Source organism: Castor canadensis, chromosome 19 (genome assembly GCF_047511655.1).
Source record: "Castor canadensis chromosome 19, mCasCan1.hap1v2, whole genome shotgun sequence".
Classification (NCBI taxonomy): domain Eukaryota; kingdom Metazoa; phylum Chordata; class Mammalia; order Rodentia; family Castoridae; genus Castor; species Castor canadensis.
In genome coordinates, this window is record NC_133404.1 from 41,268,129 (window position 1) to 41,292,885 (window position 24,757).

General features: G+C 40.4%; 1 protein-coding gene across 5 annotated transcripts in view; it reads left to right on the plus strand.

Annotated features, from left to right (window-relative positions):
- The window catches only part of Fanci (FA complementation group I), a 76,602-nt gene that overhangs the window by 36,132 nt on the left and 15,713 nt on the right, over positions 1–24,757 (plus strand). For all 5 annotated transcript variants that reach the window (XM_074061820.1, XM_074061821.1, XM_020165470.2 and 2 more), the window contains 15 exons: positions 749–863; positions 2,336–2,458; positions 7,816–7,884; positions 9,152–9,253; positions 10,511–10,684; positions 10,762–10,883; positions 11,607–11,771; positions 12,739–12,918; positions 14,765–14,931; positions 15,248–15,333; positions 16,228–16,344; positions 18,340–18,391; positions 19,313–19,440; positions 19,538–19,606; positions 19,785–19,878. In XM_074061820.1, the coding sequence (XP_073917921.1) occupies positions 749–863; positions 2,336–2,458; positions 7,816–7,884; positions 9,152–9,253; positions 10,511–10,684; positions 10,762–10,883; positions 11,607–11,771; positions 12,739–12,918; positions 14,765–14,931; positions 15,248–15,333; positions 16,228–16,344; positions 18,340–18,391; positions 19,313–19,440; positions 19,538–19,606; positions 19,785–19,878 (1,763 nt within the window). The remainder of the gene's footprint in view (positions 1–748; positions 864–2,335; positions 2,459–7,815; positions 7,885–9,151; positions 9,254–10,510; positions 10,685–10,761; positions 10,884–11,606; positions 11,772–12,738; positions 12,919–14,764; positions 14,932–15,247; positions 15,334–16,227; positions 16,345–18,339; positions 18,392–19,312; positions 19,441–19,537; positions 19,607–19,784; positions 19,879–24,757) is intronic.

Genomic DNA, 24,757 nt, shown 5'->3' on the forward strand with positions numbered 1-24,757 from the left:
TCTAGTGCCTCCTGACCTCTTTTTTTACTGCTTACTGTATGAACTGGAGGTGATAATGCTGTCTCCTAAAACTATAGTATTACAGTAGTGTGTGGAAAGTGCTAGGTACTTTGCAGAGAAGACACACAGTTTATATCACACCAACCATATTATAATCCATTACGGATGTTCAGAGGAACAGCTAGCAAGTAGCTATTTATCTCTGTTCTAGAGTGGACGTTTTTTTGTTACTCCCCACCCAAAGGAATGCCTGATAGACTGAGCTCATGTGGTATATCATCCGTAATATGTATTTAATCATTGAGCCTCAACTTTCATTCTTCTGGATGGAGGGTTTACATGCATAGCCCAACATACTGTAGAAAGGTAGCTGGTGAAGGAAAGCTCTCCTTCAGACACAGCAGAACTCAGTGACTACTTTTGCCATACAGTACTCAAATTTGAGTTACCACTCCATCATGCAGCCCCTTAGTACTCCCATTCTTATCCCCACAAAGACTGGAGACAAGGAGAGAAGAAAGTACAGTTAGAGTCATGAGGTTAAGTCGGTAATGAAAAAAATGAACTGAATTCTGTACTGCTAATTGCTCTGCACAGCTGATGCCTTACTTTGAGCATATAAATTCGGTTAGTTTTGTGCTTCATTGTTTATATATGTTCCTTCTTTGTGTGGAGTTAACTGGATTTTTCTGCATGTTCCTTTGAAGTTAGTGCTGTTTGTTAACTTCTCTGTGTATTCCTGAGCTAGACATCTTGATGCCCGAAAATCTGCGGTTGCTGGGTTTTTGCTGCTCCTGAAGAACTTTAAAGTTTTAGGCAGCCTGGCCTCTTCTCAGTGCAGTCAGTCCATTGGGCTCAGTCAGGTAAGGATGGCTCACACTAACTGCAGTACTGAGCTTTGGTGCAGGAGTCACTGATATGTAAGCCATTTCTTTTATTCCTGTTACGGTCGTAAGAAAGTTTCATGATGATAATATCAACTAGTCTTTATTAATAACAGATTTTCTGGGCACTACACTGTACTAGCCAGTGTGGTAGCAACTAGCCTCAGTGTGGCTATTGAAGTAAACACTTGTTTAAATGTGGCTAATACAAATTGAGTTATGCTGTACATGTAAAATTCACACTGATTTTGAAGGTTTAGTGTGAAATAAGAGCATAAAAATCTCAATAATTATTTTATGTTGATTATATTTTGATATATTGAGTTAAATAATATTAACACTTACTTTACCTGTTTCATTTTACTTTTTTAATGTGGCTACTAGAAAATTTTAAATGATGTATGTGGCTTGCACTTGTGGTTCATACTGTCTTTGTTGGATAGCACTGTTAGACACAACTTAATACTTCATATCCATTATCATTTGGTCTCCAGAGTCATTATTCTCTTTGTTACTATACCCAATTAGAAAATAAGTCAGTATAAAAGAAAACAAACATTAACAAAGAAAAAAATAAGTCAGTGTACTTGCTTTGCACATGCACATCTGTTAAACCTTGTTTTCTGAAAAAATAAAACTTTTCAAGAATTTGTTCACCTGGGCTTTAGAACAATAAAATTGTCCTGCTGATTTAATGATGTACTATAACATTTATACATTTAGCAATGTAGATCTTTAACAATTTCATTAGGAATCCTTATTGTTGTAGAACAGTATATAAAACTTTTGTTTATAAGCATAGGTTAAATGTTAAGAACAGTAGGGATCATTTGTGCGTGTTACCTTATTTAGGGTAAGGAAGCTAAGGCTGAGAGAGGCTGAGTAACTTGCCCAAGGTCATTTAACCAATAAAGGGTAGAACAGTCAGATGGTGTGAACTACATCATTAGGATGCCTGGGGTAGGATGAGGAAATTCTTGGTCTGTAATTCCCATTTTATTTAAAACTGAACAAAGGGTATCAGTTCTTTGTCGTGTCCATTTCTAAGCAAGACACTGCCTAACTCTTAAACCTCTGGAATTTGTGGGAGTAAAGATCTAGATTCTTCTATGGAATCTTAGGTCATTTAAATAGAATCAGGCATACTGTAATTGCCAATTCTAGTGGCATAAACTAAGCAGTGTGCCTTTTCTAAGCAAATGACATTGTCCAGGAAGCCTTAAGGAAGAGGAAAGAGTTAATTTTGTTAAAATGCTTGAAAATTGTCTTACTCCAAATCAGAACCAGAACGACACATATCACTGCATGACACTGAAGTAGTGTGTGCCTCCATGCTTGGTGTTAGCGTGAGAGAGCTAAGTCTCATGAGTTTCTGACCAGAACATGGGCTGTCTTACCCCTTACTGAAATTCTTTGGTAAATTCGACAGGAGCTGGTTCTCTTCCTTTCAGGTGCATGTGGATATTCACAGCCGTTACAATTCTGTTGCCAATGAGACTTTGTGCCTTGAGATCATGGATAGTTTGAGGAGATGCTTAGGACAGCAGGCTGACGTTCGGCTCATGCTTTACGAGGTAAGTCAGGAGAGTGCAAGAAAAGTAGCAATCCCTCTCTTTTTTCCTGATTATAAGAGTACAGTTACATATGCCCTTATGCAGTTAGGACTAGTAGGTAGTGATACCGAGTCAATGTTAAGGTGGGAGTCATAAATAATAGTTGGTACATAGCTGGGTATTGGTGGCTCACCCCTGTAAATCCTAGCTATTTCGGAGGCTGGGATTGGGAGGATCGCAGTTCAAGGCCAGCCAAGGCATATAGTTGGCTTTGTCCAAAATAACTAGAGCAACATGGGTAGGAGGTGTGGCTTAAGTGTTAGAGTGCCTGCTTTGCCAGCATGAAGCCGTGAGTTCAAACTCACACAAAAAATAGTTGATATATATTGACCTACCTATTTTAATTTAAATATTGAAATGTGGTATTAACTTGCCAGTATTTTAATACAGCACCAAGTTTGTCGTTTGTAACTTTCTGACTTTCATATAAACCACACCCTTAACTTATTGCCTCAAATTTTAAGTTTTTGTTCTGCTGAAGTGGCTGTAAAAACAGAAAACTTTCAGGATACTTTACATGCAGATGCCATGTGGGGACCTTCCAGACGGGTTCAGTTTCTTCCCTTTACACTTGTCTTAGCTCTGTCTCTAAGCTTTAGAAACTTTCCTTTAGTAAGTCTTTGCACAGCACTCAGCTGTGCAAACAACTACTTTTTATTTTTGCACTTGGCTTTCAGGTGTTGATAGGACTGATGAAATCACATCATGAAATGATAGGGCAGTTAGCTAAAACCGAGGACAAATAGAATTACCACTTGAGACTCAGCCAGTAGACGCAGGAGTGCGTGGCCGTGGAGGGTACACTACTGTATCTAACATTTAGTATGTCACATGGAAGGAAGAAGAGTGTCAAGTAATCAAAGAAGCAGAATAAATGGAAGTTATTTCAGAGAGCAGCTATGGCAATACCTTTATTTGATATCTTAAAGTAACATTTATTGAGCCCGAGTTGCCAGGTACTAGATTTTTTAAGCTTATTGTAGAAAATATGTAGAATAAAGAAATTGCCTTAACATTCTAATCACACCACTCATACATACACACACAATTGGAATGAAATTTATATAGATTTTATCTCCTAGCATGTCACAGTCATTTTCTAAGTTCATAAACCATGCAAAAGTCAGTCATACTCCTATACGCTCACATTGAAGAGTTCAAAATTTGAAATTAAATATTTAATAAATGAAAACAAAACGCTTAAGCATAGACCTATCAAAATACATGCAAGATAAATATGTGGAAGATCTCGGATACTACTGAGAGAAGGAAACCAGAAGGAAAGGATTCTAAATTTACATCGATGTAAAGGAGTTCGAACTGCAAAAACAGTCGATCATGTATGAAGTTGAAGTTGGTCAGCAGAGATTTGACAAAGATCCCAAAGCAGTTTGATGGGGAAAGGGTAGTTGTTTCACAAAAGGGGCAGTTGTACGTTATGGTGGGCGTCCCCCAGGTCTGAGATGTCACTAGAAGGTCTCTCAAAACTTAGCACATACTTGTTCTCATGGATAAGAATACAAAGCGAAGTCAGCAGGGAAGAGCTGCGGAGGCGATGTCAGAAGGAAACAGGTACAGGCTTCAAGTGTCCCCCAAGAGAGGTTGCACCAGAAATACGTAACTCCTTCAGCAATTTCTTTGTGATGTGTGCAAGATGTTTAGAGACTTGGCCCCTAAGGCTTTTATTGGGGCTGGTCGTGTAGCCGCCCTTTGTCTAGTGTGCACCAAAACTTCCAAACAAAAATTCTAAAGAAAAACATGCTCACCATAAGCCACGTCGCTTCTACAGACAGTTTAGGCAAAGTGAGCCACTCCTTACTGTTTAGGGAAAGGTTTGTGTTAGTGTATCTGTTTTCAGTCAGATTTCCAGTCACCAACTTGGAAACGCCAACCTTGCAAGCAGGCTTGACTAAAGATAGGCAGTCTCAGACATTCTGTGTTATCTCTTCTGCACTTCTGTCCCCACTAGTACCACCAAAAAACGGTTTAGCTTGATATGGCTCATAGACCTAAATCTTTTAGGTTATTGGATTTCGTTTATTCATAAGGACTTACTCTGTACGTCATTAGTTTATAAAGAACTTTATAAGCCCAGCGCTGGTGGCTCACACTTGTAAACCTAGCTTTACTCAGGAGGCAGAGAGCAGGCAGATCACTGTTTAAAGCCAGCTCCAGGGAAATAGTTCTCGAGACCCTATCTTGAAAAAAACCATTGAGGGCTGGTGGAATGGCTCAAGGGGTAAGAATGCTTGCCTAGCAAGCGTGAGGCCCTGAGTTCAAACCCAGTGCCACCAAAAAATAATAACAATGAACTCTGTATTGGAATAAACAACTTTTATCATATTGTAAGTATGTGCCAGGTTTTCATTTGTTACTTTGTTTTTTTAGGGAAATAAATTGTTAGTATTTTCTTCAAATTATAGAAATAAATGTTTTGTGTAAAGTTTTCTAACAATTCAAAAATAGTTATTTTGAAGAAGAATGAAATGTTATCATTTGCTGGTAAATGGATGGAATTGGAGAACATCATTCTGAGTGAGGTTAGCCTGGCCCAAAAGACAAAAAATCATATGTTCTCCCTCATATGTGGACATTAGATCAAGGGCAAACACAAGGGGATTGAACTTTGATCACAAGATAAAAGCGAGAGCACACAAGGGAGATATGAGGATAGGGAAGACACCTAAAAAATTAGCTAGCATTTGTTGCCCTCAACGCAGAGAAGCTAAAGCAGATACCTTAAAAGCAACTGAGGCCAATAGGAGAAGGGGACCAGGAACTAGAGAAAAGGTTAAATCAAAAAGAATTAACCCAGAAGGTAACACCCACGCATAGGAAATCAATGTGAGTCAACTCCCTGTATAGCTATTCTTATCTCAACCAGCAAAAACCCTTGTTCCTTCCTATTATTGCTTATACTCTCTCTTCAACAAAATTAGAGATAAGGGCAAAATAGTTTCTGCCGGGTATCGAGGGGGTGGGGGGGAGAGGAAGGGGGCAGAGTGGGTGGTAAAGGAGGGGGTGGGGGCAGGGGAGAGAAATGACCCAAGCATTGTATGCACATATGAATAATAAAAAAATAAATTAAAAAAAGAAAAAGAAAAGTACAAGTTTCACAGCTGTTCAAGTTTGATGTGTAGGGCTGGTGGACTTGCTCAAGCGTGAGGCCAAGATCAAACCCCTGTGCTGCCAAAAAAAAAAAAATTCTGATGTATATCCTTCCAGATACCTTCATCTGCATACGTGTTTTTGTTACCCAAGCACCTTTGCATCTCACAAAGGCATTCTGTAACTTGCTTTGTCTCTCTTAATCTGTCATTCTTTCTGTATAACCGCATATAGATTAGCACTAGTTTAATCGCTGCGTAATACATCACAGTTTACCTCACAGTTTACCTCACCTCTCCTCCTCTGATATTTATGTTGTTGGCGTGGTTTTCACTAGTACAAACATTTTGGCAATTGTTGCTGAACATACATCGCACACACTCGTTTGACTCTTTCTGTCAGAAATTCCTAGAAGTGTTCCTATTAAAGTAACATCTTCACTTGGGATAGGAAGCTAGTATTGACCAAGGCACGGTTAAGGAAATGAGACTGAATTTAATGTGCAGGCCATGGAGCAGGACGAGGCTCCAGCCAGGAAATACACTAGGGTGAGCCTGCAAAGTCCTAGGACCCCTGACGTTCCTTGTGAAGGAATCCATATATCTGGTGGATAGGGGCAGGTATGACCTGCCGGTTGTGCCCTCCAGCCAGTCACAGGTCTCCATCTGTATTTAAGCCTGGACAGCTTGGCTCTTTGCATAATGCAGTGAGATGGCACTGGATTTCATGGTGGTCCCTCAGACCTGGTCGTTTTCTCTGCTGTCTGTGTCCCTTAACTTGCCTGCCAGGTGACTAGAGACAATCCCATTACTGCATATAAGGCAGTCAGGAAGAGTAGTTTTTTCCTGGACTAAATGAGCCAAAACACAGATCTTCCTGGTGTTGGCAGTGTTTTCCTGCAGATAAGTCATCTTATGCACATTATTGAGCACCGTTGTTAGTTACTTCTTTGACTCTCAGGGGACCGGCGAGGACACTGGCACCCACCCACTGGCTCTAGCCACCTCACCAGCCCTGCTCTGGCTCTGCCTAATGGTACCACATGCAACCGAGGCAGCAAAGGCTCTTCATTTGCTTTTGTGAAGCATGACGATCATTTCAGATCTGCAGAAGTAGTCGTTTTAGGTTATTAGATCTGTTGAGGTTTTTTCCTTTGAGGTGTCTCCTGGTGTTTCTTGTTGTTTTTAGTTTTTTGTTTTTTTCTAGGATCTTAATGTGCAGCCACAGTACTGTAACTCCTCTTCTAGTTTTTGTATATAGAGTCTGTTCTTTAAGTGAATATTCACTAGCATGTTCTTCTAAGGCTTTTAATGCTTTTGGCTTTATATTTAACTATTTATTAACTTACCTGCAATTTGCTGTAATATTAGAGCTAACTTTCCCAGCTTAACCAGGTGTTTAGTTGCCTGCTTTATGTTTGCTATTTGTATGCCATCCGTGTTGATTTTTGTGCCAAGACAAATGGTCTTTTTATCATTGTTATACATTTGTAAAATATTTTAATGCCTGTTAGGGCTAATTTTCCTTCAACAGTTTTTCTTTGGGCTGGTGGAGTGGCTCAAGCTGTAAGAGTGCCTGCCTAGCAAGCAAGAGGTTCTGTGCCACCAAAAACATACATCTTTTCTTTAAACAAAAATTCTCTGATCAGTTCTCATTTGCTTTTTCTCAGAGATGAACTGTATAACCTCTTGACAGGATTTTAATTTTTTGATGAAGACTGGGAAATTCAGGATCGGGGGGGGGGGAATGTCACGATCATTCATGTTCAGGTGGTTAGGCCCATGAAGCACTGGAAGAATGTCCTAAAAAGAAAGGCGGTTAATTCAGTGTCTGAGAAAAATAAATAAATAAATAAATAAAAATACGGCCTAGAACATCGCTGGCTGTGAAGGGACAAAATAATCCCAAAGCCAGAATGACCCTATGCTTAAAATTGTGAAGACTGTGATAAGATTATTAACTCAGTTCTCAGTGATTTTTTTTTTTTTTTTTTTAAGCAGTACTAGGGTTTGATCTCAGGGCCTCACACTTGCTAGGCAGGTGCTCTGTCACTTGAGCCACTCCACGAGCCCAGGAGATATCTTTTTTTAGTTTAGACAAATCACCTAAACATTCTGAGTTGTTCTTCCCTCTAGCAAATATGGTTTCCATGTTTATCAAAGAATGGGATAAAGAAAGGAAGAGCTCACTCTCTGCATGATTGTTCCTAGGGGTTCTATGATGTTCTTCGAAGGAACTCTCAGCTGGCTAATTCGATCATGCAGACTCTGCTCTCACAGGTAAAATACATTTTTATGGATCGTTTCGGGAAATCAGGTAATGAGGCACTGAGAGGTAATTGATGTTTTCCAGACTTTTGAAAGTACAAAATAATTCCCAATGAGTACACTGGTACATTGTGAACATGCTTGGGGGATGTCATCGGTTCCAGTTTGTTTTATTTCAATCATCACTCATCAGGCATGTGGCCACCATGTCACTGTTGTCCCTGTGAGTTAACAGTCTGCATCCTAAGTCAGAAGGAGGGTCTTCAAAATTGAAGACCCATTTATACAGGGGCTGTCAGAACTGTATGTGTTATGTTTTATCTCTGAAATAAAAGGTCTGGAGTTCCCTACCCAGAGGTCTCATCTAGACCCTGGGCCATCATATTGCTAGAAGTAGAATTGAGCTCATTCTCATATTTCTCTCTCTCTCTCTCTCCCCCTTTCTCCCTCTCTGTTCTCTCTTCCCTCTCTCCCTGCTCTCTCCCTCCCTCTCTTTCTGTCTCAGCTATTGTGTGGTGATAATTCTAAAGAGGACCATTTGAAGTTAAGGTCTCAGATATGTGGACATCACTGGAAGGTCCTTTGCTATCCAGAAAACTTTTCATTGGGCCTCGTTAGCTGTATTGTGTTTTTCAGACTATAACAATCAACCAATCTACATTTGTACATTTAACAAGAATAAAAGCACGTTTGAAAGCTTTGAACAGTGCTTCCTGACTTGGGTTAACATATAGACCAGTAAAATTGTGTAGACACCAGAAGTAAAAGGAAGAAAATAAGTGACAGCTAACTTTTTGTCAGCTGTATTTTCCAAGTAGTGTTTGAAGTACTTTATGAATACTGTAATGTTTAATCCTTAGCTAGCACTCATATTAACAATATACTCATTTTGCAAATAAAGAGCCAAGATATGCATAACCTTATCAAAATCAGTAAAAAGTGCTGGAAGTGGTATTTCAGACTCAGCCAGTCTGATTCTGGAGCCTGTATTCTTATTCACCAAGCTGTCCTGAAAATGCTAATTGCCTAGGCAAGATTATGAACTGGTGTAAAAGGAGTAGGTTGATGTGAAATAGGAAAGATGATTCTTACCATTACTATGCCTAAAGCCAGGGCAAAAGGACGCAGGCAAGCCAAAACAGTGCTAATTTTGCTGCGCCATTCTTTGATGGTTGGGAAATGTCTCAGAAGGTATTAGATATTAAAGGTACCATTGCTTTGAATAGTTTGAAAAGTACTTACGAGTCATGGTGATTTCTTTTCCCCTTGCTATATAAAGTTAAAACAGTTCTATGAGCCAAAACCTGATCTGCTGCCGCCTCTGAAATTAGAAGCTTGTGTTCTGACCCAAGGAAGTCAAATCTCTCTACAGGAACCACTGGTAAAACTTTTATTCCTCCTGTAAATGTTACTTTTACCATTCGTAATAAGGGTGATTTTCAGACAGAGCTACCTTTCCCTGTGAAACTTCTAGTTCTCTCAGTGAACTTTTACCTTCAGTCTTCCCTACCTGTCATTTTTGATCCGTTATCACCTCCGACCTGTTGGTAGATGGTAGCACTTTACTAAAGCAAGCCATTGGTCAGTTCCCCCAGGAGCATTTTCTCTTTCATCTGTGGATTCTTGACTATAGACACATGATAAGTGTGCTTTAGAATGGAGGAGATTAACCCAAGAGCCTGCCTCTTAGTCTGGAGGGAGTACGTGATTTAGGTTGAGCTAGAAGGGCACTCTGTTGAGTCTTCACAGAATCTAGGATTGGTTGCTTTTCTACTCTTGTTGTCTAGCGTCAGAAAGACAGGAACGAGACTTAGAACTCATTGCAGGAGAAAGAGGAGTTCTTCAGTTGTCATTCTGTCTTCATTTGTACACCTTCTATGCCATCAGATGTCCCCAGCCTAGGTCTAGCATGTTGTGTTTGTCTCCCAAAGATTCCCTCAACATAAACGCCTATTGTCAGAATAACTTTGGGACTCAGGAACCAAAAGCTATTTAACTTCATATCCTGGCTCCAAGGGTGTTTGTATCAGTGCAGACAGGGCACGTCTGATGTTTTGCTCTGAAGTGTCACCTACTTACAAGACCAATTCCTCTGGGAAAAGCTTAGAAAACAGCACTTGTTAGTTTAGTGATGTTTTTCAGTTCTATTAATTCAGATGGATTTAATATGTGATGCTTATAAATGACTTAAGCTTCATCAATAAGAACTATTTACTGATAACAGCTTCATAGGCTATCCCTTAATACTCAAAAATATCACTTAATGGACTGGATGTGGTGGTGCATACCTGTCATTCCAGCTACTAAGGAGGCAGAGAGAGGAGGATCACAGATTGAGGCCAGCCTGGGAAAAGTTATCAGACCCTGTCTCAAAAAACAAATCAGGTATGGTGGTACATACCTGTGATCCCAGCTACTCAGGAGATACAGGAAGGAGGATGGCCATCTAAAACTGGCCAGGGCAAAAGCAGTACATCCCATCTGAAAGACAAACTGAAAACAAAAGGACTGGAGACATGTCTTAAGTGGTAGAGCACTTGCCTTGCAAGCATGAGGCCCCAAATTCAATCCCCAGCACTGCCCCCTTCCCCTAAAAAAGAATATTATTTACTTACTCAATTTACTTACTTTCTTACAGGATTATCTGCTGTGTTGTACTCAGCATTGTTTGGCCTGGTATAAGAACAGAGTGATGCCCTTACAACAGGGCAACGAAGAGGAGGAAGAAGAGGGGCTCTACCAAGAGCTAGATGATATGCTGGAGTCCATTACTAGCAGGATGATCAAGAGTGAACTGGAAGACTTTGAACTGGTAATTGCTAACTACTCAACTGTAGTGAAAAATGGAAGTCTTTAGCAGCCTATTAATTTGTATCATATGTCTTTTAGGATAAATCAGCAGATTTTTCTCAGAGCACTGGCATCGGCGTCAAAAATAATATCTGTGCATTTCTCTTGCTGGGAGTTTGTGAGGTTCTAATAGAATATAATTTCTCCATATGTAATTTCAGGTAAGACACTGCTGGGACTTTACTTGTAGCTTGATGAATATTCCGGTTTATATACCTGTCTATATGCACCATATCAAGCACTAAATAGACCATGGACTATAATATCTCTCTTCTTTTTTTTTTTTTGGTGGGGCTGGGGTTGGAACTTAGGGCTTCACACTTGGAAAGCAAGCGCTCTACTGCTTGAGCCATACAGTTTTTATTGCTGTGGTTATTTTGGAGATGGGGTCTTATGAACTGTTTGCCTGGTCAGCCTTGAGCCCTGATTCTCCTGATCTCAGCCTCCCAAGAAGCTAGGATTACAGGCATGAGCCAGAGGTGCCAGGCATAATATCTCTTAAATGGATATCTAGCCTAAGAGAAAACTGTGTTCTTTCCTCCAAAGCGCACTGAAGTATTTGCCAGTCAGGCCTGTGCAGCAGGTTTTCATTTATTCAAAATTCCCAGGCCCTAAACTCGAGTACTCCTGATTTCAATAGAGAAGTCCTATTGGTAGCCGTGTTGGCCTTCGCTCTCTGCCTTGACTGGTGTAAATGAGAGAAGAAGGAAAGGGTCCAGATAGGTTGCTGTAGTCTGGGAATGCCATGCAAACGAAGGTCTGTTTATAATGGGATCCATAAAGCATGACTTTTGACGAAGCATTGTCATTTCCTTATTACTGTATTTAAAACTAAACCATGAGATACTGATGCCTGTCCTTGGTCTCTTTTTCCTTTTTTACAGTAAGAATAAATTTGAGGAGGTTCTGAGCTTGTTTATGTGTTACAAGAAGCTCTCTGACATCCTTAGTGAAAAAACAGGTAAAGGCAAATTGAAAGTGACCAACAAGACAAACGACAGTTTTTTGTCCCTGAAATTTGTGTCTGATCTTCTCACTGCTCTTTTCAGGTAAGGTTCTGCTTGAGTGTGTACAAACAGATCAGAGCAAGTAGTGGGGCACACAAAAATCAGCAACAGTGAAGAAATGAATGAAAAGATAGGCATGAATTCCAATAGTGTTATAAGAAAATCTTCCTGTGCTCAGAAGACAGAGATCAGGAGGATCATGGTTTGAAGCCAGCCCGGGCAAATAGTTCACATGACCCTATCTTGAAAATACTCATTACAAAAAAGGACTGGAAGAGTAGTTCAAGGTGAAAGCCCTGAGTTCAAGCCCCTGTACTGCAAAAAAAGAAAGAAAGAAAATCTTCCTAAGTAGTTTGAACATAACATCAAATAAAAAGGGAATAAAGGAAAAAGCTAAGTTAAAAAAACAAAGGAGCTGGGTGTGGTGGCTCACGCCTGTAAACCTAGGTACTTGGGAGGCTGAGATTGGGAGGATTACAGTTTGATCCTAGCTTGTGCAAAAAAGGCCACATCTCACAGGAAAAGCTGGGATGATGGTGGTAGTAGTTGATGAGTTGTCATCTCAGCTACTGTGGGAAATGTAGAAGAGTCACAAGCCAGGCCAATAGGCCTGAAAAGTTAGACCCTATCTCCAAAATAACCAGAGCTAGAAAGGCTGGAGGAATGGCTCAAGGTAGAGTGCTTACCTAGCAACCACGAAACCCTGAGTTCAAGCCCCAGTATTAACCCTCTCCCCAAAACCACAAAGGGACAACCCATAAAACTAAAAGACTTAAGACTGACATTTAAATTTTACTGAAGTGCTAAGGAATTGAGGAAGGGAGAAAATGAGGTGCCAGCACTGAGTGGTTGTCAAAGGGCAACCATGGCAGTGACCAGGCACATGCTGCCCTGGGTCTATCATTGAGAACTTGCTAACGTTCTACTGTTCTGAGTAGTCCCTAGAACGCCTGATTCCAGATCCCAGTAGCAGTAGGGGTATCTTTTTTCTCCCTTCCTCTTTCTCCAGGGATAGTATCCAAAGCCACGAAGAGAGCCTGTCTGTTCTCAGGTCCAGCACGGAGTTTATGCGCTATGCAGTGAGTGTAGCTCTGCAGAAGGTGCAGCAGCTCCAAGAGACAGGGCGTGTGAGTGGCCCTGATGGTCAAAACCCAGACAAGATCTTTCAGAACCTTTGTGACATAACCCGGTAAGCCACTCAGCCTCAGAAACCTGCCTGCTAGTTTGCTTGCTGTGAGTTCCCCAGAAGAGGAGTTTGTGGGAAGAGGGGAGGGTGATGTATTCAGAATGTAAGTCCAGTCTCTGGTATTGAGTCTTTTTTCTAGTCTTGCTTTGGTGTGAACCATTAGCCTCATGTAAAATCTTAATTGTATTCCCAGAATGGAGGAGGGAAGTTATTACATAATGATTTAATGATAGATCAAGTGGACACAGAAATTCTATGTGTATGCATCCTATGATAGTCTAAATACTTGAAGCAAAAAAACCCAATAAAACTGAAGGAAAAATAGACAAACCCTTAATTATGATGTTGAATCCTCTCTCAGCAATCAGTGGAGCAGTAGATAGGGAGTCAGGAAGGAACCAGAGAGACAGAGGCAGGACGATTGCGTCTGAGGCTGGTCCAGGCAAAATGCATGGGACTGTGAAAAATGAGTTCAGCTTCCAGTACTGCAAAGGAAAAAAAGAAAAAACAAAATCCTATCGAGAGACCGAGCACATAGCACAGTGTTATAGTTCCTGCTCAGCACAGTTGAGGCCCTGGGCTTAATAATCTCTAGCACTATGAAAAAAATCCTGTAAAGTTTAGTTATTGTAAGAATTGACAAGATGATTCTAAAATTTGTGTGGTAAAGTAAAGGAGCTAGGAGGAATACTTATCCATTTCTCACATAATATTCAAAAAATTAACTTGAAGTAGACCAGAAACTTAAATCTAAAACCAAATTTATAAAACTTGTAAAAGAAACATACGAAAAGTATTGATCTTCTTTTAGGCAAAGATTTCTAGCTGTTACACCAAAGCATAACCCATACAATAAAAAGTATTCTTAACTCTGTGCTCTAGGAAACTTTGAAGTAAATGAAAAGACAAGCCATAGATCAGGATACAGTATTTGCAAAACACATGTCTGATATGAGGGATTGGTAACCAGGATATATAAAGAACTCAAATTTACTAATAAGAAAAACTCCAATTTATTAATAAGAAAACAAATTTTAAAATGGGTAAAATATTTGCACAGATAACTTCTAGAGAAGATGTAGATGGCCACCATAGTGATTAGATAAATGCACATTAAACCATAATAAGACATAACTAAACACTTACTAGACCCTAAAGTTTAAAGATTGACCAAACCAAAGTATTACTGTGAGTGTGATGTGGAGGAATTTCAGCTTTTACACACTGTTGGTGGAAATGTAAAATGGTATAGCCACTCTGGAAAACAGTGTGACAGCTATCTGTGATCTACCTGTGACATGCTTACATGTTTACTGAAGATTAATGAAGCATATCTGTGTAAGGGCATGTGCACAAAGGTTCATAGCAGCTTTATTAGTAACAGCAAGATCCAGAAAGAACTCAGATGTCCTTCAATAGATGGATGGATGAACTCGTGAACAGAAAGGCTGGCACCCACACAGTGGAGCTCTGCTAGGCAGTAAAATGGAACTAATTGCTGATACATACAACAAGATCGGTAGCTTTCAGAAGCATACGTGAGGTTGAGAAAGCCAGGATCAGAAGGTTATGCACTGTGTGATACCACCTCCATACAGTAGCTTATAAAAAGTAACTGCAGGGACAGACATTAGATCAGTAGCTGCCTGGAGTTGGGGGAGAAAACTGACTACCAAGGACCACAAAGGAATTTTTGAAGTGATGGAAATTTCTTAATTGTGAGATTTCACACCTGGACAAGTTTTGAAAATTCACAAAACTGTTGGTTTATAAGGGTACAAAGTTACTATATATAAATTTACCTTAATGAGCCAGTCTTTAAAAATAAAACCCTTTTCCCGCACTTCAGGGTTTTGCTGTGGAGATATACTTCAATTCCTACTTCAGTGGAAGAGTCGGGAAAGAAAGAGAGGGGAAAGAGCATCTCGCTGCTGTGCTTGGAGGGTTTGCAGAAGATACTTAGTGTCGTGCAGCAGTTCTACCAGTCCAAGACCCAGGACTTTCTCAGGGCTCTGGGTGAGCACTCCATGTCAATACATTGCTCATTCTGGGTTTCTTCTTAATCAAGCCCCTTGGTTGTAGCAGTTTACCTACCAGAGCACACCTGAGGACAGTCCTAATGCTACTAAGGAGTGATGGCTAGTGGATTTAGGATTGGCACTTACCAGCTTACGTTTAACCACAAATAGTGACTGGAAAACAGAATGTAGTATTAAGAAGTTGCAGAATTTTAGAAATACGCTTAAATCTGCCACCAGACCCTTTTGGCTTTCTAAAATTTTAGGTTTTAAAAGTCAGTTTAAAAGAAGATAAAAATCTTTTCTGTTTCTAGATGTCACAGATAAGGAGGGAGAAGAGGGAGAAGCTGAAGACGTCAGTGTCACCCAGAGAGCTGCGTTCCAGATCCGGCAGTTTCAGGTGAGACATCTCGGGAGGTTGCTTGCTGATCCTGAGGGTTTTAGCAAAGGGTAGACAGAAGCAAGTTGGACAGGAAATTCTAGGTTATCCAAGCAACAAGACTCAGCTCTTAGAATTAAAGGTGATAACATTTAGAAGGATCTAATGAGTATATGTATTTAGTCCTCCCCATCTCCAACTTGTAGAACTTGTTGCCTCTAAGTTAAGTCACTGTTTGAGGTGACAGAAAGAGGTGGCCAGGAGCCCTTCAAGGTATGGAGTTTGTGTTTTTGAGTCCGTGGGTATAATTTGATTTTGCCTGTCAAATTGTGTAAAGACTAAACAATAAAGGCTGGTCATTTCTGACTTGTAGTGATCAAAATATTGGGATGGTCTATTACAAGGATTTCTTTAATGAAATAAAGTTCTTACCTACTGTGTGTCAGGATCTGTTGTGGGAATATAACGGAACAAAAGAGGCAAAGAATTCTTGTCTTCATGGAGCTTACATTGCAATAGAGAAACACTGACAGACAAGTGAACAATAAAATAGAGTATTACAGTTAATGGGAAAGAAGGTGTGTCAGGATGCTGAGTGTGGGGCACGGGCTAACCTGGGTCAGTGGGTATCTCCAGGAAGATGAGACTCACCAGAAACCGTACCGTTTATTCCTGGTGCACGCTTGTCAGAGATGGAAGAGAACAAGTCCATGGTTTTCAAGGGGATACTCAAGAATGTAGTTGAAAACAAGGAACTACTTACTGTTCAATCCTGATTTATTTTCACATTTTATCTGGTTGGAATTTCACAGCTGTGAATTGTTTCTGTCCCAGTCTTGGGAACTTATGGTTGGATGTCTCTTCTTCATAAGAAATGTGTCTGCTAATGTTTCTGTGCCTGCTTCACTTCCACAGAGATCCTTGTTGAATTTACTCAGTGGTGAAGACGAAGGTTTTCATAGTAAAGAAGCTCTCCTACTAGTTGCTGTGCTCACCAACTTGTCCAAGCTGCTGGAGCCCTCCTCCCCTCAGGTACCAGGATTGCTTGTTCAGTCTGCTTAACATTGCACAGAGGAGGGTTATTACGTTATAAAAGTGTGTGGCTAAGCATCCTGTTGAAGTCTGCCTTATTTGATACAATCTAGTTGTGCACCCAAGTTCATAACATGACTGTAAGATGTCTTTTCTTACATAGTGTTTCTCCCATAATACATGCAGCCATATAAGGCCAAGAACTTACTGTTTTTGTTTGTTGGCCACTATAACTATGTTTATCTTTGGTGCCTTAACCTGTGTTCTTCCCCTGTTTTCTTGATGTTTTCCCTGACTTTTCTAAAGTGAAAATGTTGTTATAAGAAGGTAGCTGACATTCTGCAGTTGGACTTGTCAGCATTGCCTGGTAGTGAGTTTGGGAAGACTTCCTCAAAGGGCAAGTAAGTCAGGAGGTGTGACTGCAGTTCCCCAGTAGCAGCAGATGTGTATATATTCGTAGAAGTGTGTGTCCACATGAGCATCCACACACACTCAAAAGAGAAGAAGTCACATTTGGTCAGTCTGTTCCTTTTAGGAATAATATCCTGAAAGGCTGTGTACCTACCACGTCTACTCCCTGCCCTATAAGGAAGCAAGCGAAGCTCTCAGGTACAAGGCTCCTCATGTGAACCCTTCACTCTTTGGGAGACTATAGCCTGCGTGTAGCCTGTTTGAGCTTTGGAGAGCAGACCTGATTTTCCTAATGTCCTGGCCCAAAGGACTGCCATGGTGACACACATCTGTAATCCTGGCTACTTGGGAGATGGAGGCAGGAGGATTTGTGTTCTAGGCCAGACTGGGCAAACTTAGCAAGACTCTCAAAAACTAAAGACTGAGGACATAGCTCAAGTGGTAGAGGAAGCCCTGGGTTCAATCCCTAGTACTGCCCTTTTCAACTCATTTTATCCCAGCTCCAAACTCACACCCACTTTAATTTCCACTGCTACTTTTGCTTTTGAGAAAAAAGACTGGGGAAGAAACAAGCAGAATGGATGGGGGGAAGTTTGGGGGAAAATAAATGTGTTCAGAAAGGCTAATTAGATTGCGTTTTGCTTTCCCCCTTAACCTCAGACAGTGTCTTTACAGTATTTTGAATGAGTAATAAAGTCCTATGATTTAAAAACCAGAAGTTATAAATATCCTGATAGTCAACATTCTCCTGTATTCATGCCCCCCATTGTTTCATTTCCTCCTCTTCCCAAATAAGAAAATACTTGCTTTCCTGTCACTTTTCCTGAAGGCTTGAGTATCTTTCAAGAGTTTCCCATGCAGGCAAACATGAATGTAGATTCTTATTCCCGTTCCCTCACACTGTGCTAGGGGTCTTTTTAATACCAGTTCATGGAGAGCCTAGTCTTAGCCTCTTAATTTACCCCTTTTATCCCCAACAAATCAAAATTGAATCTTTATTAGTCACCTCACTTAAGAACACTGCACCTCAGTGCCTTTGTGGCTAAAAGCCTGTTTGAAAACACTGCTGAAGCAGAAAGTTGAGTGTGTGTCTGGTGATTCAGACCCTAGACTCCGGCTGTCCCCAAACCTTAAATCTCCTTCACCTTAGAGAAAGAAGCCTGTCTTGGTTTTTTTTTTTTTTTTCCTCTCTTTTTCTTGTTTATTTTCCTGTTTTCCACCCTCTCTATCTTACTGATCTCATGCCAGGATCTTTCTCTCCCACACCCTCTGCTAGCCTTAAAGACATCTTGAGAAGTAAAAGAAGGAGACTTAGTGCTAGACCACCTTCCACAGAGGAAGCCTGGGGGTAAGAACTTAGATGCAGACCCCAGGACGTTTGACCCTCAATAAGGGCATAGAGAATTACATCACATGCTGTATTATGAGAATGATGTCAATAATTGTAATAATTTTGGATTTATTTTTATTTCACTCTTTCCCACTTTAATCCAGGCAGGTCATTAGCTGAGACTTGGAAAGGTCTAGGACTCTGGTACCTGTCTTTAGCTCGTGTCTTTAATGTCTGAATGCTCTCTCATTTAGTTCATGCAGATGTTATCCTGGACATCTAAGATTTGCAAGGAAAATAGCCGGGGTAAGTTTCCTGTCACATTCAGTTATCATCACCAAATAGCATTTAGAGAAGAAAAGGTGCACCCCCCACCTCCAAAAAAATTACACATTCACCAGAGTGGCAGCATAAAGGTACTTAGTTCCAAGTGTTCGCAAGATGGTTGAACAGTTGGAAGCAGTGCATGGTGGCATAGGCCTGTAATCCCAAGACTCAGAAGGCTGAGGGCAGAAGGACCATGAGTTCAAGGCCAGCCTAGGGTACACAGAGTCTGTCAAGGTGGGAGGGGGGGAGGAAGAAGACTGTAGAGCAGTTGAACCTCTCCTTTACTGCCAGTGGAGGTGTAAATTGGTGTAATACTCTGGAAAACTGTTTGGCAATATCTGAAATTGAACCAAAATTGAACATTCTGCTCCCAACAGAAAGATGTGGAAGAATTCTCATAGCATTACTACTTTAACAAGTAAAAGTGAACCTTAACTGTTCTTCAGCAAATGGGGAAAGGAATCGCAAAGTATAGTGTGATATCCCACAGAGAGCATTGTACAGCACTGAGGATGAGCCACACCCAGACAGCATGGAGAGGATCTCACACACACATATACAAGAAGCCAGACATGCTGAAAAAATCGCTGTATGATTCCACTTAGATAAAATCCAGAATGAGGCAAAATGAATCTGTCAGAAGTTGGGGTAGCAGTTTCTTTATTGGGGTGAGTAAGCAGGAGGGGGAGAGTCAGTGCTTGTTACCCAGTGTTCATGGCTAATAATGGGAACCGTCTTCCTTCTTTGGGTACATGGGTAAAAAGACACAATTTCAGTAGAGCCATTTGGTTGACATCTGAGATTAGCATTAGTATATTGTGCCTGGGCCCCCCCACACACACTTGAAGCACCTGCCTGGTTTATAATTCCTTTTAAATTCTGTGTCCTTCCCACTCCTAGAGGATGCCTCGTTTTGCAGGAGCTTGATGAACTTGCTCTTCAGTCTGCATGTCTTATGTAAGAGTCCTGTCACTCTGCTGCGTGACTTGTCCCAGGATATCCACGGGCAGCTGGGAGACGTAGACCAGGTACTGTGGGAGCTTTCAAGTACAACTTCCTGTGTGGGGGTGGAGGTCACAGGAGTTGTCTGCTGCTGTTAGGTCTTACTTCTCTTTCCCTTCCCAGGATGTAGAGGTGGAGAAAACAAACCACTTTGCAATGGTGAATTTGAGAACAGCTGCCCCCACTGTCTGTGTGAGTATTGATACCAATCCATGGCATACAGCCTGTCATTCCTTCCACTCCATGTGAGGAGTCCATGGTAGTGACTTCTGTCCTGAGCCTATAACTGATCTGGATGGAAAAGCCATGGTTCTTATGTTACCCTAGTGGGTGTGTACAGAACCATGCCAGGCAGTCTTTTCTTTCACAGTTACTTGTCCTGAATCAGGCTGAAAAGGTTCTTGAAGAAGTGGACTGGCTAATCACCAAGCTTAAGGGACAAGCGAGCCAAGAAATCCCACCAGGTAAAGTGACTTCATGTGGAGATCCAGGAATTGTGATGAGAGCAAGTCAACCAAAATCTAAATTGGACTACCACATAAAGCTTGAGCTAAGTTTCCTATGGTTTTTCTTGGTTGGTTGATTTGGTTTGGGGGTGTATATTAAATTGTACATAGTAGGGGGTTTTATCAGGACATTTCCATAGATAATGCACTTTGATCATGTTCATCCCCTCTATTATTCCTTCTTATTCCTCTTTTCCCTTCCCCTTCAACCTCCCTCTTTTACTTTCATGACCTTGGATTTTTGTTGTTTCCCCTACCTTCCACAAATGTGAAAATCATGTTGTGTTTGCCCTTATGTCTGACTTATTTCGCTTATCGTAATGATCTCACTACCATCCACTCTCCTGCAGATGACATAATTTTACTCTGAATGGTTGAGTAAAACTCCATTGTGCATATATACCACACTTTTACCCATTCTGATTCCGCAGCTTGCCTGTTAGGAGCAATGCTGCAGTAAATATGGATGTGCAGGTGTGCACATAGTAACCTGACTGGCTCTTTTGTGTATGTATCCAGAAATGGCACGGCTGGTCATAGGGGAGGTCTGTTTTTAGTTTTTGAGGAACCTCCACACTGATTTCCATTGTGGCTGCAGTAATTTACAGTCCCACCAGTGGTGAATATGCATTTCTTTTCCCCCACATCCTCACTAATGTTTATTGTTACTCATTTTCTTCATGATAGTCATTTGCACTGAGGCGCAGTGGAACCTCTGTGCTTGATGTTCGTTTCCCTGATGGCTAGGGATGGTGAACGTCTTTATTGCCGTTTCTGTTTCTTCATTTGAAAAGCGTTCCATTCATTTGCCCATTTATTGATTTATTTATTATTTTGGTGTTTACATTTTGACTTCTTTATATATTCTGGATATTATCCTCTGTCAGATGACTATCTGGCAAAGATTCCCACCCCACCCGCACCCCCCACCGTCCCCATCCCCATCCTGTAGGCTGTCAGTTGTTTCTTTTATTGTGCAGCTTTTTAATCTGATGTGCTTCCATCTGTCACTTATTCTTATTTCCTGAGCTATTGGGAGTCCTGTTCAGAAAGGCCGTGCCTACATGGTCAAGAAAACACTTCTTTTCCTGTAGTAGTTTCAAACTTTCGGCTCTTATAGTAAGGACTTTCATCCACTTTGAGTTGATTTTGTACAGTGTGAGAGATAGTGGTCCTATTTCAGTCTTCTACATGTGTATGTCAGTTTTCCCAGCACCGTTTCTGAAGAGGCTGTCTTTTCTCCAGCATATGATTTGCATACTTCATTGAGAATCATACGACTGCAGCTTCATGGGCTTATTTCTGGGTGCTGTACTCTATAGCATTGGTCTACCTGTCTGTTTTTGTGCCAGTACCATGCTGTTTTTGTTAGTATGGCTCTCAGTATAATTTTTTTTTTCATTTTTCCTTTATTATTCATATGTGCACACAAGGCTTGGTTCATTTCTCCCCCCTGCCCCCACCCCCTCCCTTACCACTCACTCCACCCCCTCCCGCTCCCCCCCCTCAATACCCAGCAGAAACTATTTTGCCCTTATCTCTAATTTTGTTGTAGAGAGAGTATAAGCAATAATAGGAAGGAACAAGGGGTTTTGCTGGTTGAGATAAGGATAGCTATACAGGGCATTGACTCACATTGATTTCCTGTGCGTGGGTGTTACCTTCTAGGTTAATTCTTTTTGATCCAACCTTTTCTCTAGTTCCTGGTCCCCTTTTCCTATTGGCCTCAGTTGCTTTTAAGGTATCTGCTTTAGTTTCTCTGCGTTAAGGGCAACAAATGCTAGCTAGTTTTTTAGGTGTCTTACCTATCCTCACCCCTCCCTTGTGTGCTCTCGCTTTTATCATGTGCTCATAGTCCAATCCCCTTGTTGTGTTTGCCCTTGATCTAATGTCCACATATGAGGGAGAACATACGAGTTTTGGTTTTTTGAACCAGGCTAACCTCACTCAGAATGATGTTCTCCAATTCCATCCATTTACCAGCGAATGATAACATTTCGTTCTTCTTCATGGCTGCATAAAATTCCATTGTGTATAGATACCACATTTTCTTAATCCATTCGTCAGTGCTGGGGCATCTTGGCTGTTTCCATAACTTGGCTATTGTGAATAGTGCCGCAATAAACATGGATGTGCAGGTGCCTCTGGAGTAACAGTCTTTTGGGTATATCCCCAAGAGTGGTATTGCTGGATCAAATGGTAGATCGATGTCCAGCTTTTTAAGTAGCCTCCAAATTTTTTTCCAGAGTGGTTGTACTAGTCTACATTCCCACCAACAGTGTAAGAGGGTTCCTTTTTCCCCACATCCTCGCCAACACCTGTTGTTGGTGGTGTTGCTGATGATGGCTATTCTAACAGGGGTGAGGTGGAATCTTAGTGTGGTTTTAACTTGCATTTCCTTTATTGCTAGAGATGGTGAGCATTTTTTCATGTGTTTTCTGGCCATTTGAATTTCTTCTTTTGAGAAAGTTCTGTTTAGTTCACATGCCCATTTCTTTATTGGTTCATTAGTTTTGGGAGAATTTAGTTTTTTAAGTTCCCTGTATATTCTGGTTATCAGTCCTTTGTCTGATGTATAATTGGCAAATATTTTCTCCCACTCTGTGGGTGTTCTCTTCAGTTTAGAGACCATTTCTTTTGATGAACAGAAGCTTTTTAGTTTTATGAGGTCCCATTTATCTATGCTATCTCTTAGTTGCTGTGCTGCTGGGGTTTCATTGAGAAAGTTCTTACCTATACCTACTAACTCCAGAGTATTTCCTACTCTTTCTTGTATCAACTTAAGAGTTTGGGGTCTGATATTAAGATCCTTGATCCATTTTGAGTTAATCTTGGTATAGGGTGATATACATGGATCTAGTTTCAGTTTTTTGCAGACTGCTAACCAGTTTTCCCAGCAGTTTTTGTTGAAGAGGCTGCTATTTCTCCATCGTATATTTTTAGCTCCTTTGTCAAAGATAAGTTGCTCATAGTTGTGTGGCTTCATATCTGGATCCTCTATTCTGTTCCACTGGTCTTCATGTCTGTTTTTGTGCCAGTACCATGCTGTTTTTATTGTTATTGCTTTGTAATATAGTTTGAAGTCAGGTATTGTGATACCTCCTGCATTGTTCTTTTGACTGAGTATTGCCTTGGCTATTCGTGGCCTCTTGTGTTTCCATATAAATTTCATAGTAGATTTTTCGATCTCTTTAATGAATGTCATTGGAATTTTGATGGGAATTGCATTAAACATGTAGATTACTTTGGGGAGTATCGACATTTTTACTATGCTGATTCTACCAATCCATGAGCATGGGAGATCTCTCCACTTTCTATAGTCTTCCTCAATCTCTTTCTTCAGAAGTGTATAGTTTTCCTTGTAGAGGTCTTTCACATCTTTTGTTAGGTTTACACCTAGGTATTTGATTTTGTTTGAGGCTATTGTAAATGGAATTGTTTTCATACATTCTTTTTCCGTTTGCTCATTGTTAGTGTATAGAAATGCTAATGATTTTTCTATGTTGATTTTATATCCTGCTACCTTGCTATAGCTATTGATGATGTCTAGAAGCTTCTGAGTAGAGTTTTTTGGGTCTTTAAGGTATAGGATCATGTCGTCTGCAAATAGGGATATTTTGACAGTTTCTTTACGTATTTGTATTCCTTTTATTCCTTCTTCTTGCCTAATTGCTCTGGCTAGGAATTCCAGTACTATGTTGAATAGGAGTGGAGATAGTGGGCATCCTTGTCTGGTTCCTGATTTTAGAGGGAATGGTTTTAATTTTTCTCCGTTAAGTATAATGCTGGCTGTAGGTTTGTCATATATAGCTTTTATAATGTTGAGGAACTTTCCTTCTATTCCTAGTTTTCTTAGAGCTTTTATCATGAAATGGTGTTGGATCTTATCAAAGGCTTTTTCTGCATCTATTGAGATGATCAAGTGGTTTTTGTCTTTGCTTCTGTTAATGTGGTTTATTACGTTTATTGATTTTCGTATGTTGAACCACCCCTGCATCCCTGGGATGAAGCCTACCTGGTCGTGGTGAATAATCTTTTTGATGTGTTGCTGAATTCGGTTTGCCATTATTTTGTTGAGGATTTTTGCATCAATGTTCATTAAGGAGATTGGCCTATAGTTCTCCTTTTTGGAGGTGTCTTTGCCTGGTTTTGGGATAAGTGTAATACTGGCTTCATAAAATGTGTTTGGAGGGTTGGTATCAGTTCTTCTTTAAAGGTCTGATAGAGTTCAGCAGAGAATCCATCAGGTCCTGGACTTTTCTTTTTGGGGAGACTCTTGATTGCTGCTTCAATTTCATTTTGTGTTATAGGTCTATTCAGGTGATTAATTTCCTCTTGGTTCGGTTTTGGATGATCATATGTATCTAGAAATCTGTCCATTTCTTTAAGATTTTCAAATTTATTTGAATATAGGTTCTCAAAGTAGTCTCTGATGATTTCCTGGACTTCCATGGTGTTTGTTGTTATCTCCCCTTTTGCATTCCTGATTCTACTAATTTGGGTTTTTTCTCTCCTCATTTTAGTCAGGTTTGCCAGGGGTCTATCGATCTTGTTTATTTTTTCAAAGAACCAACTTTTTGTTTCATTAATTCTTTGTATGTTTTTTTTGGTTTCTATTTCGTTGATTTCAGCTCTTATGTTTATTATTTCTCTCCTTCTATTTGTTTTGGGATTTGCTTGTTCTTGTTTTTCTAGGAGTTTGAGATGTATCATTAGGTCATTGATTTGGGATCTTTCAATCTTTTTAATATATGCACTCATGGCTATAAACTTTCCTCTCAAGACTGCCTTAGCTGTGTCCCATAGGTTCCGGTAGGTTGTGTTTTCATTTTCATTG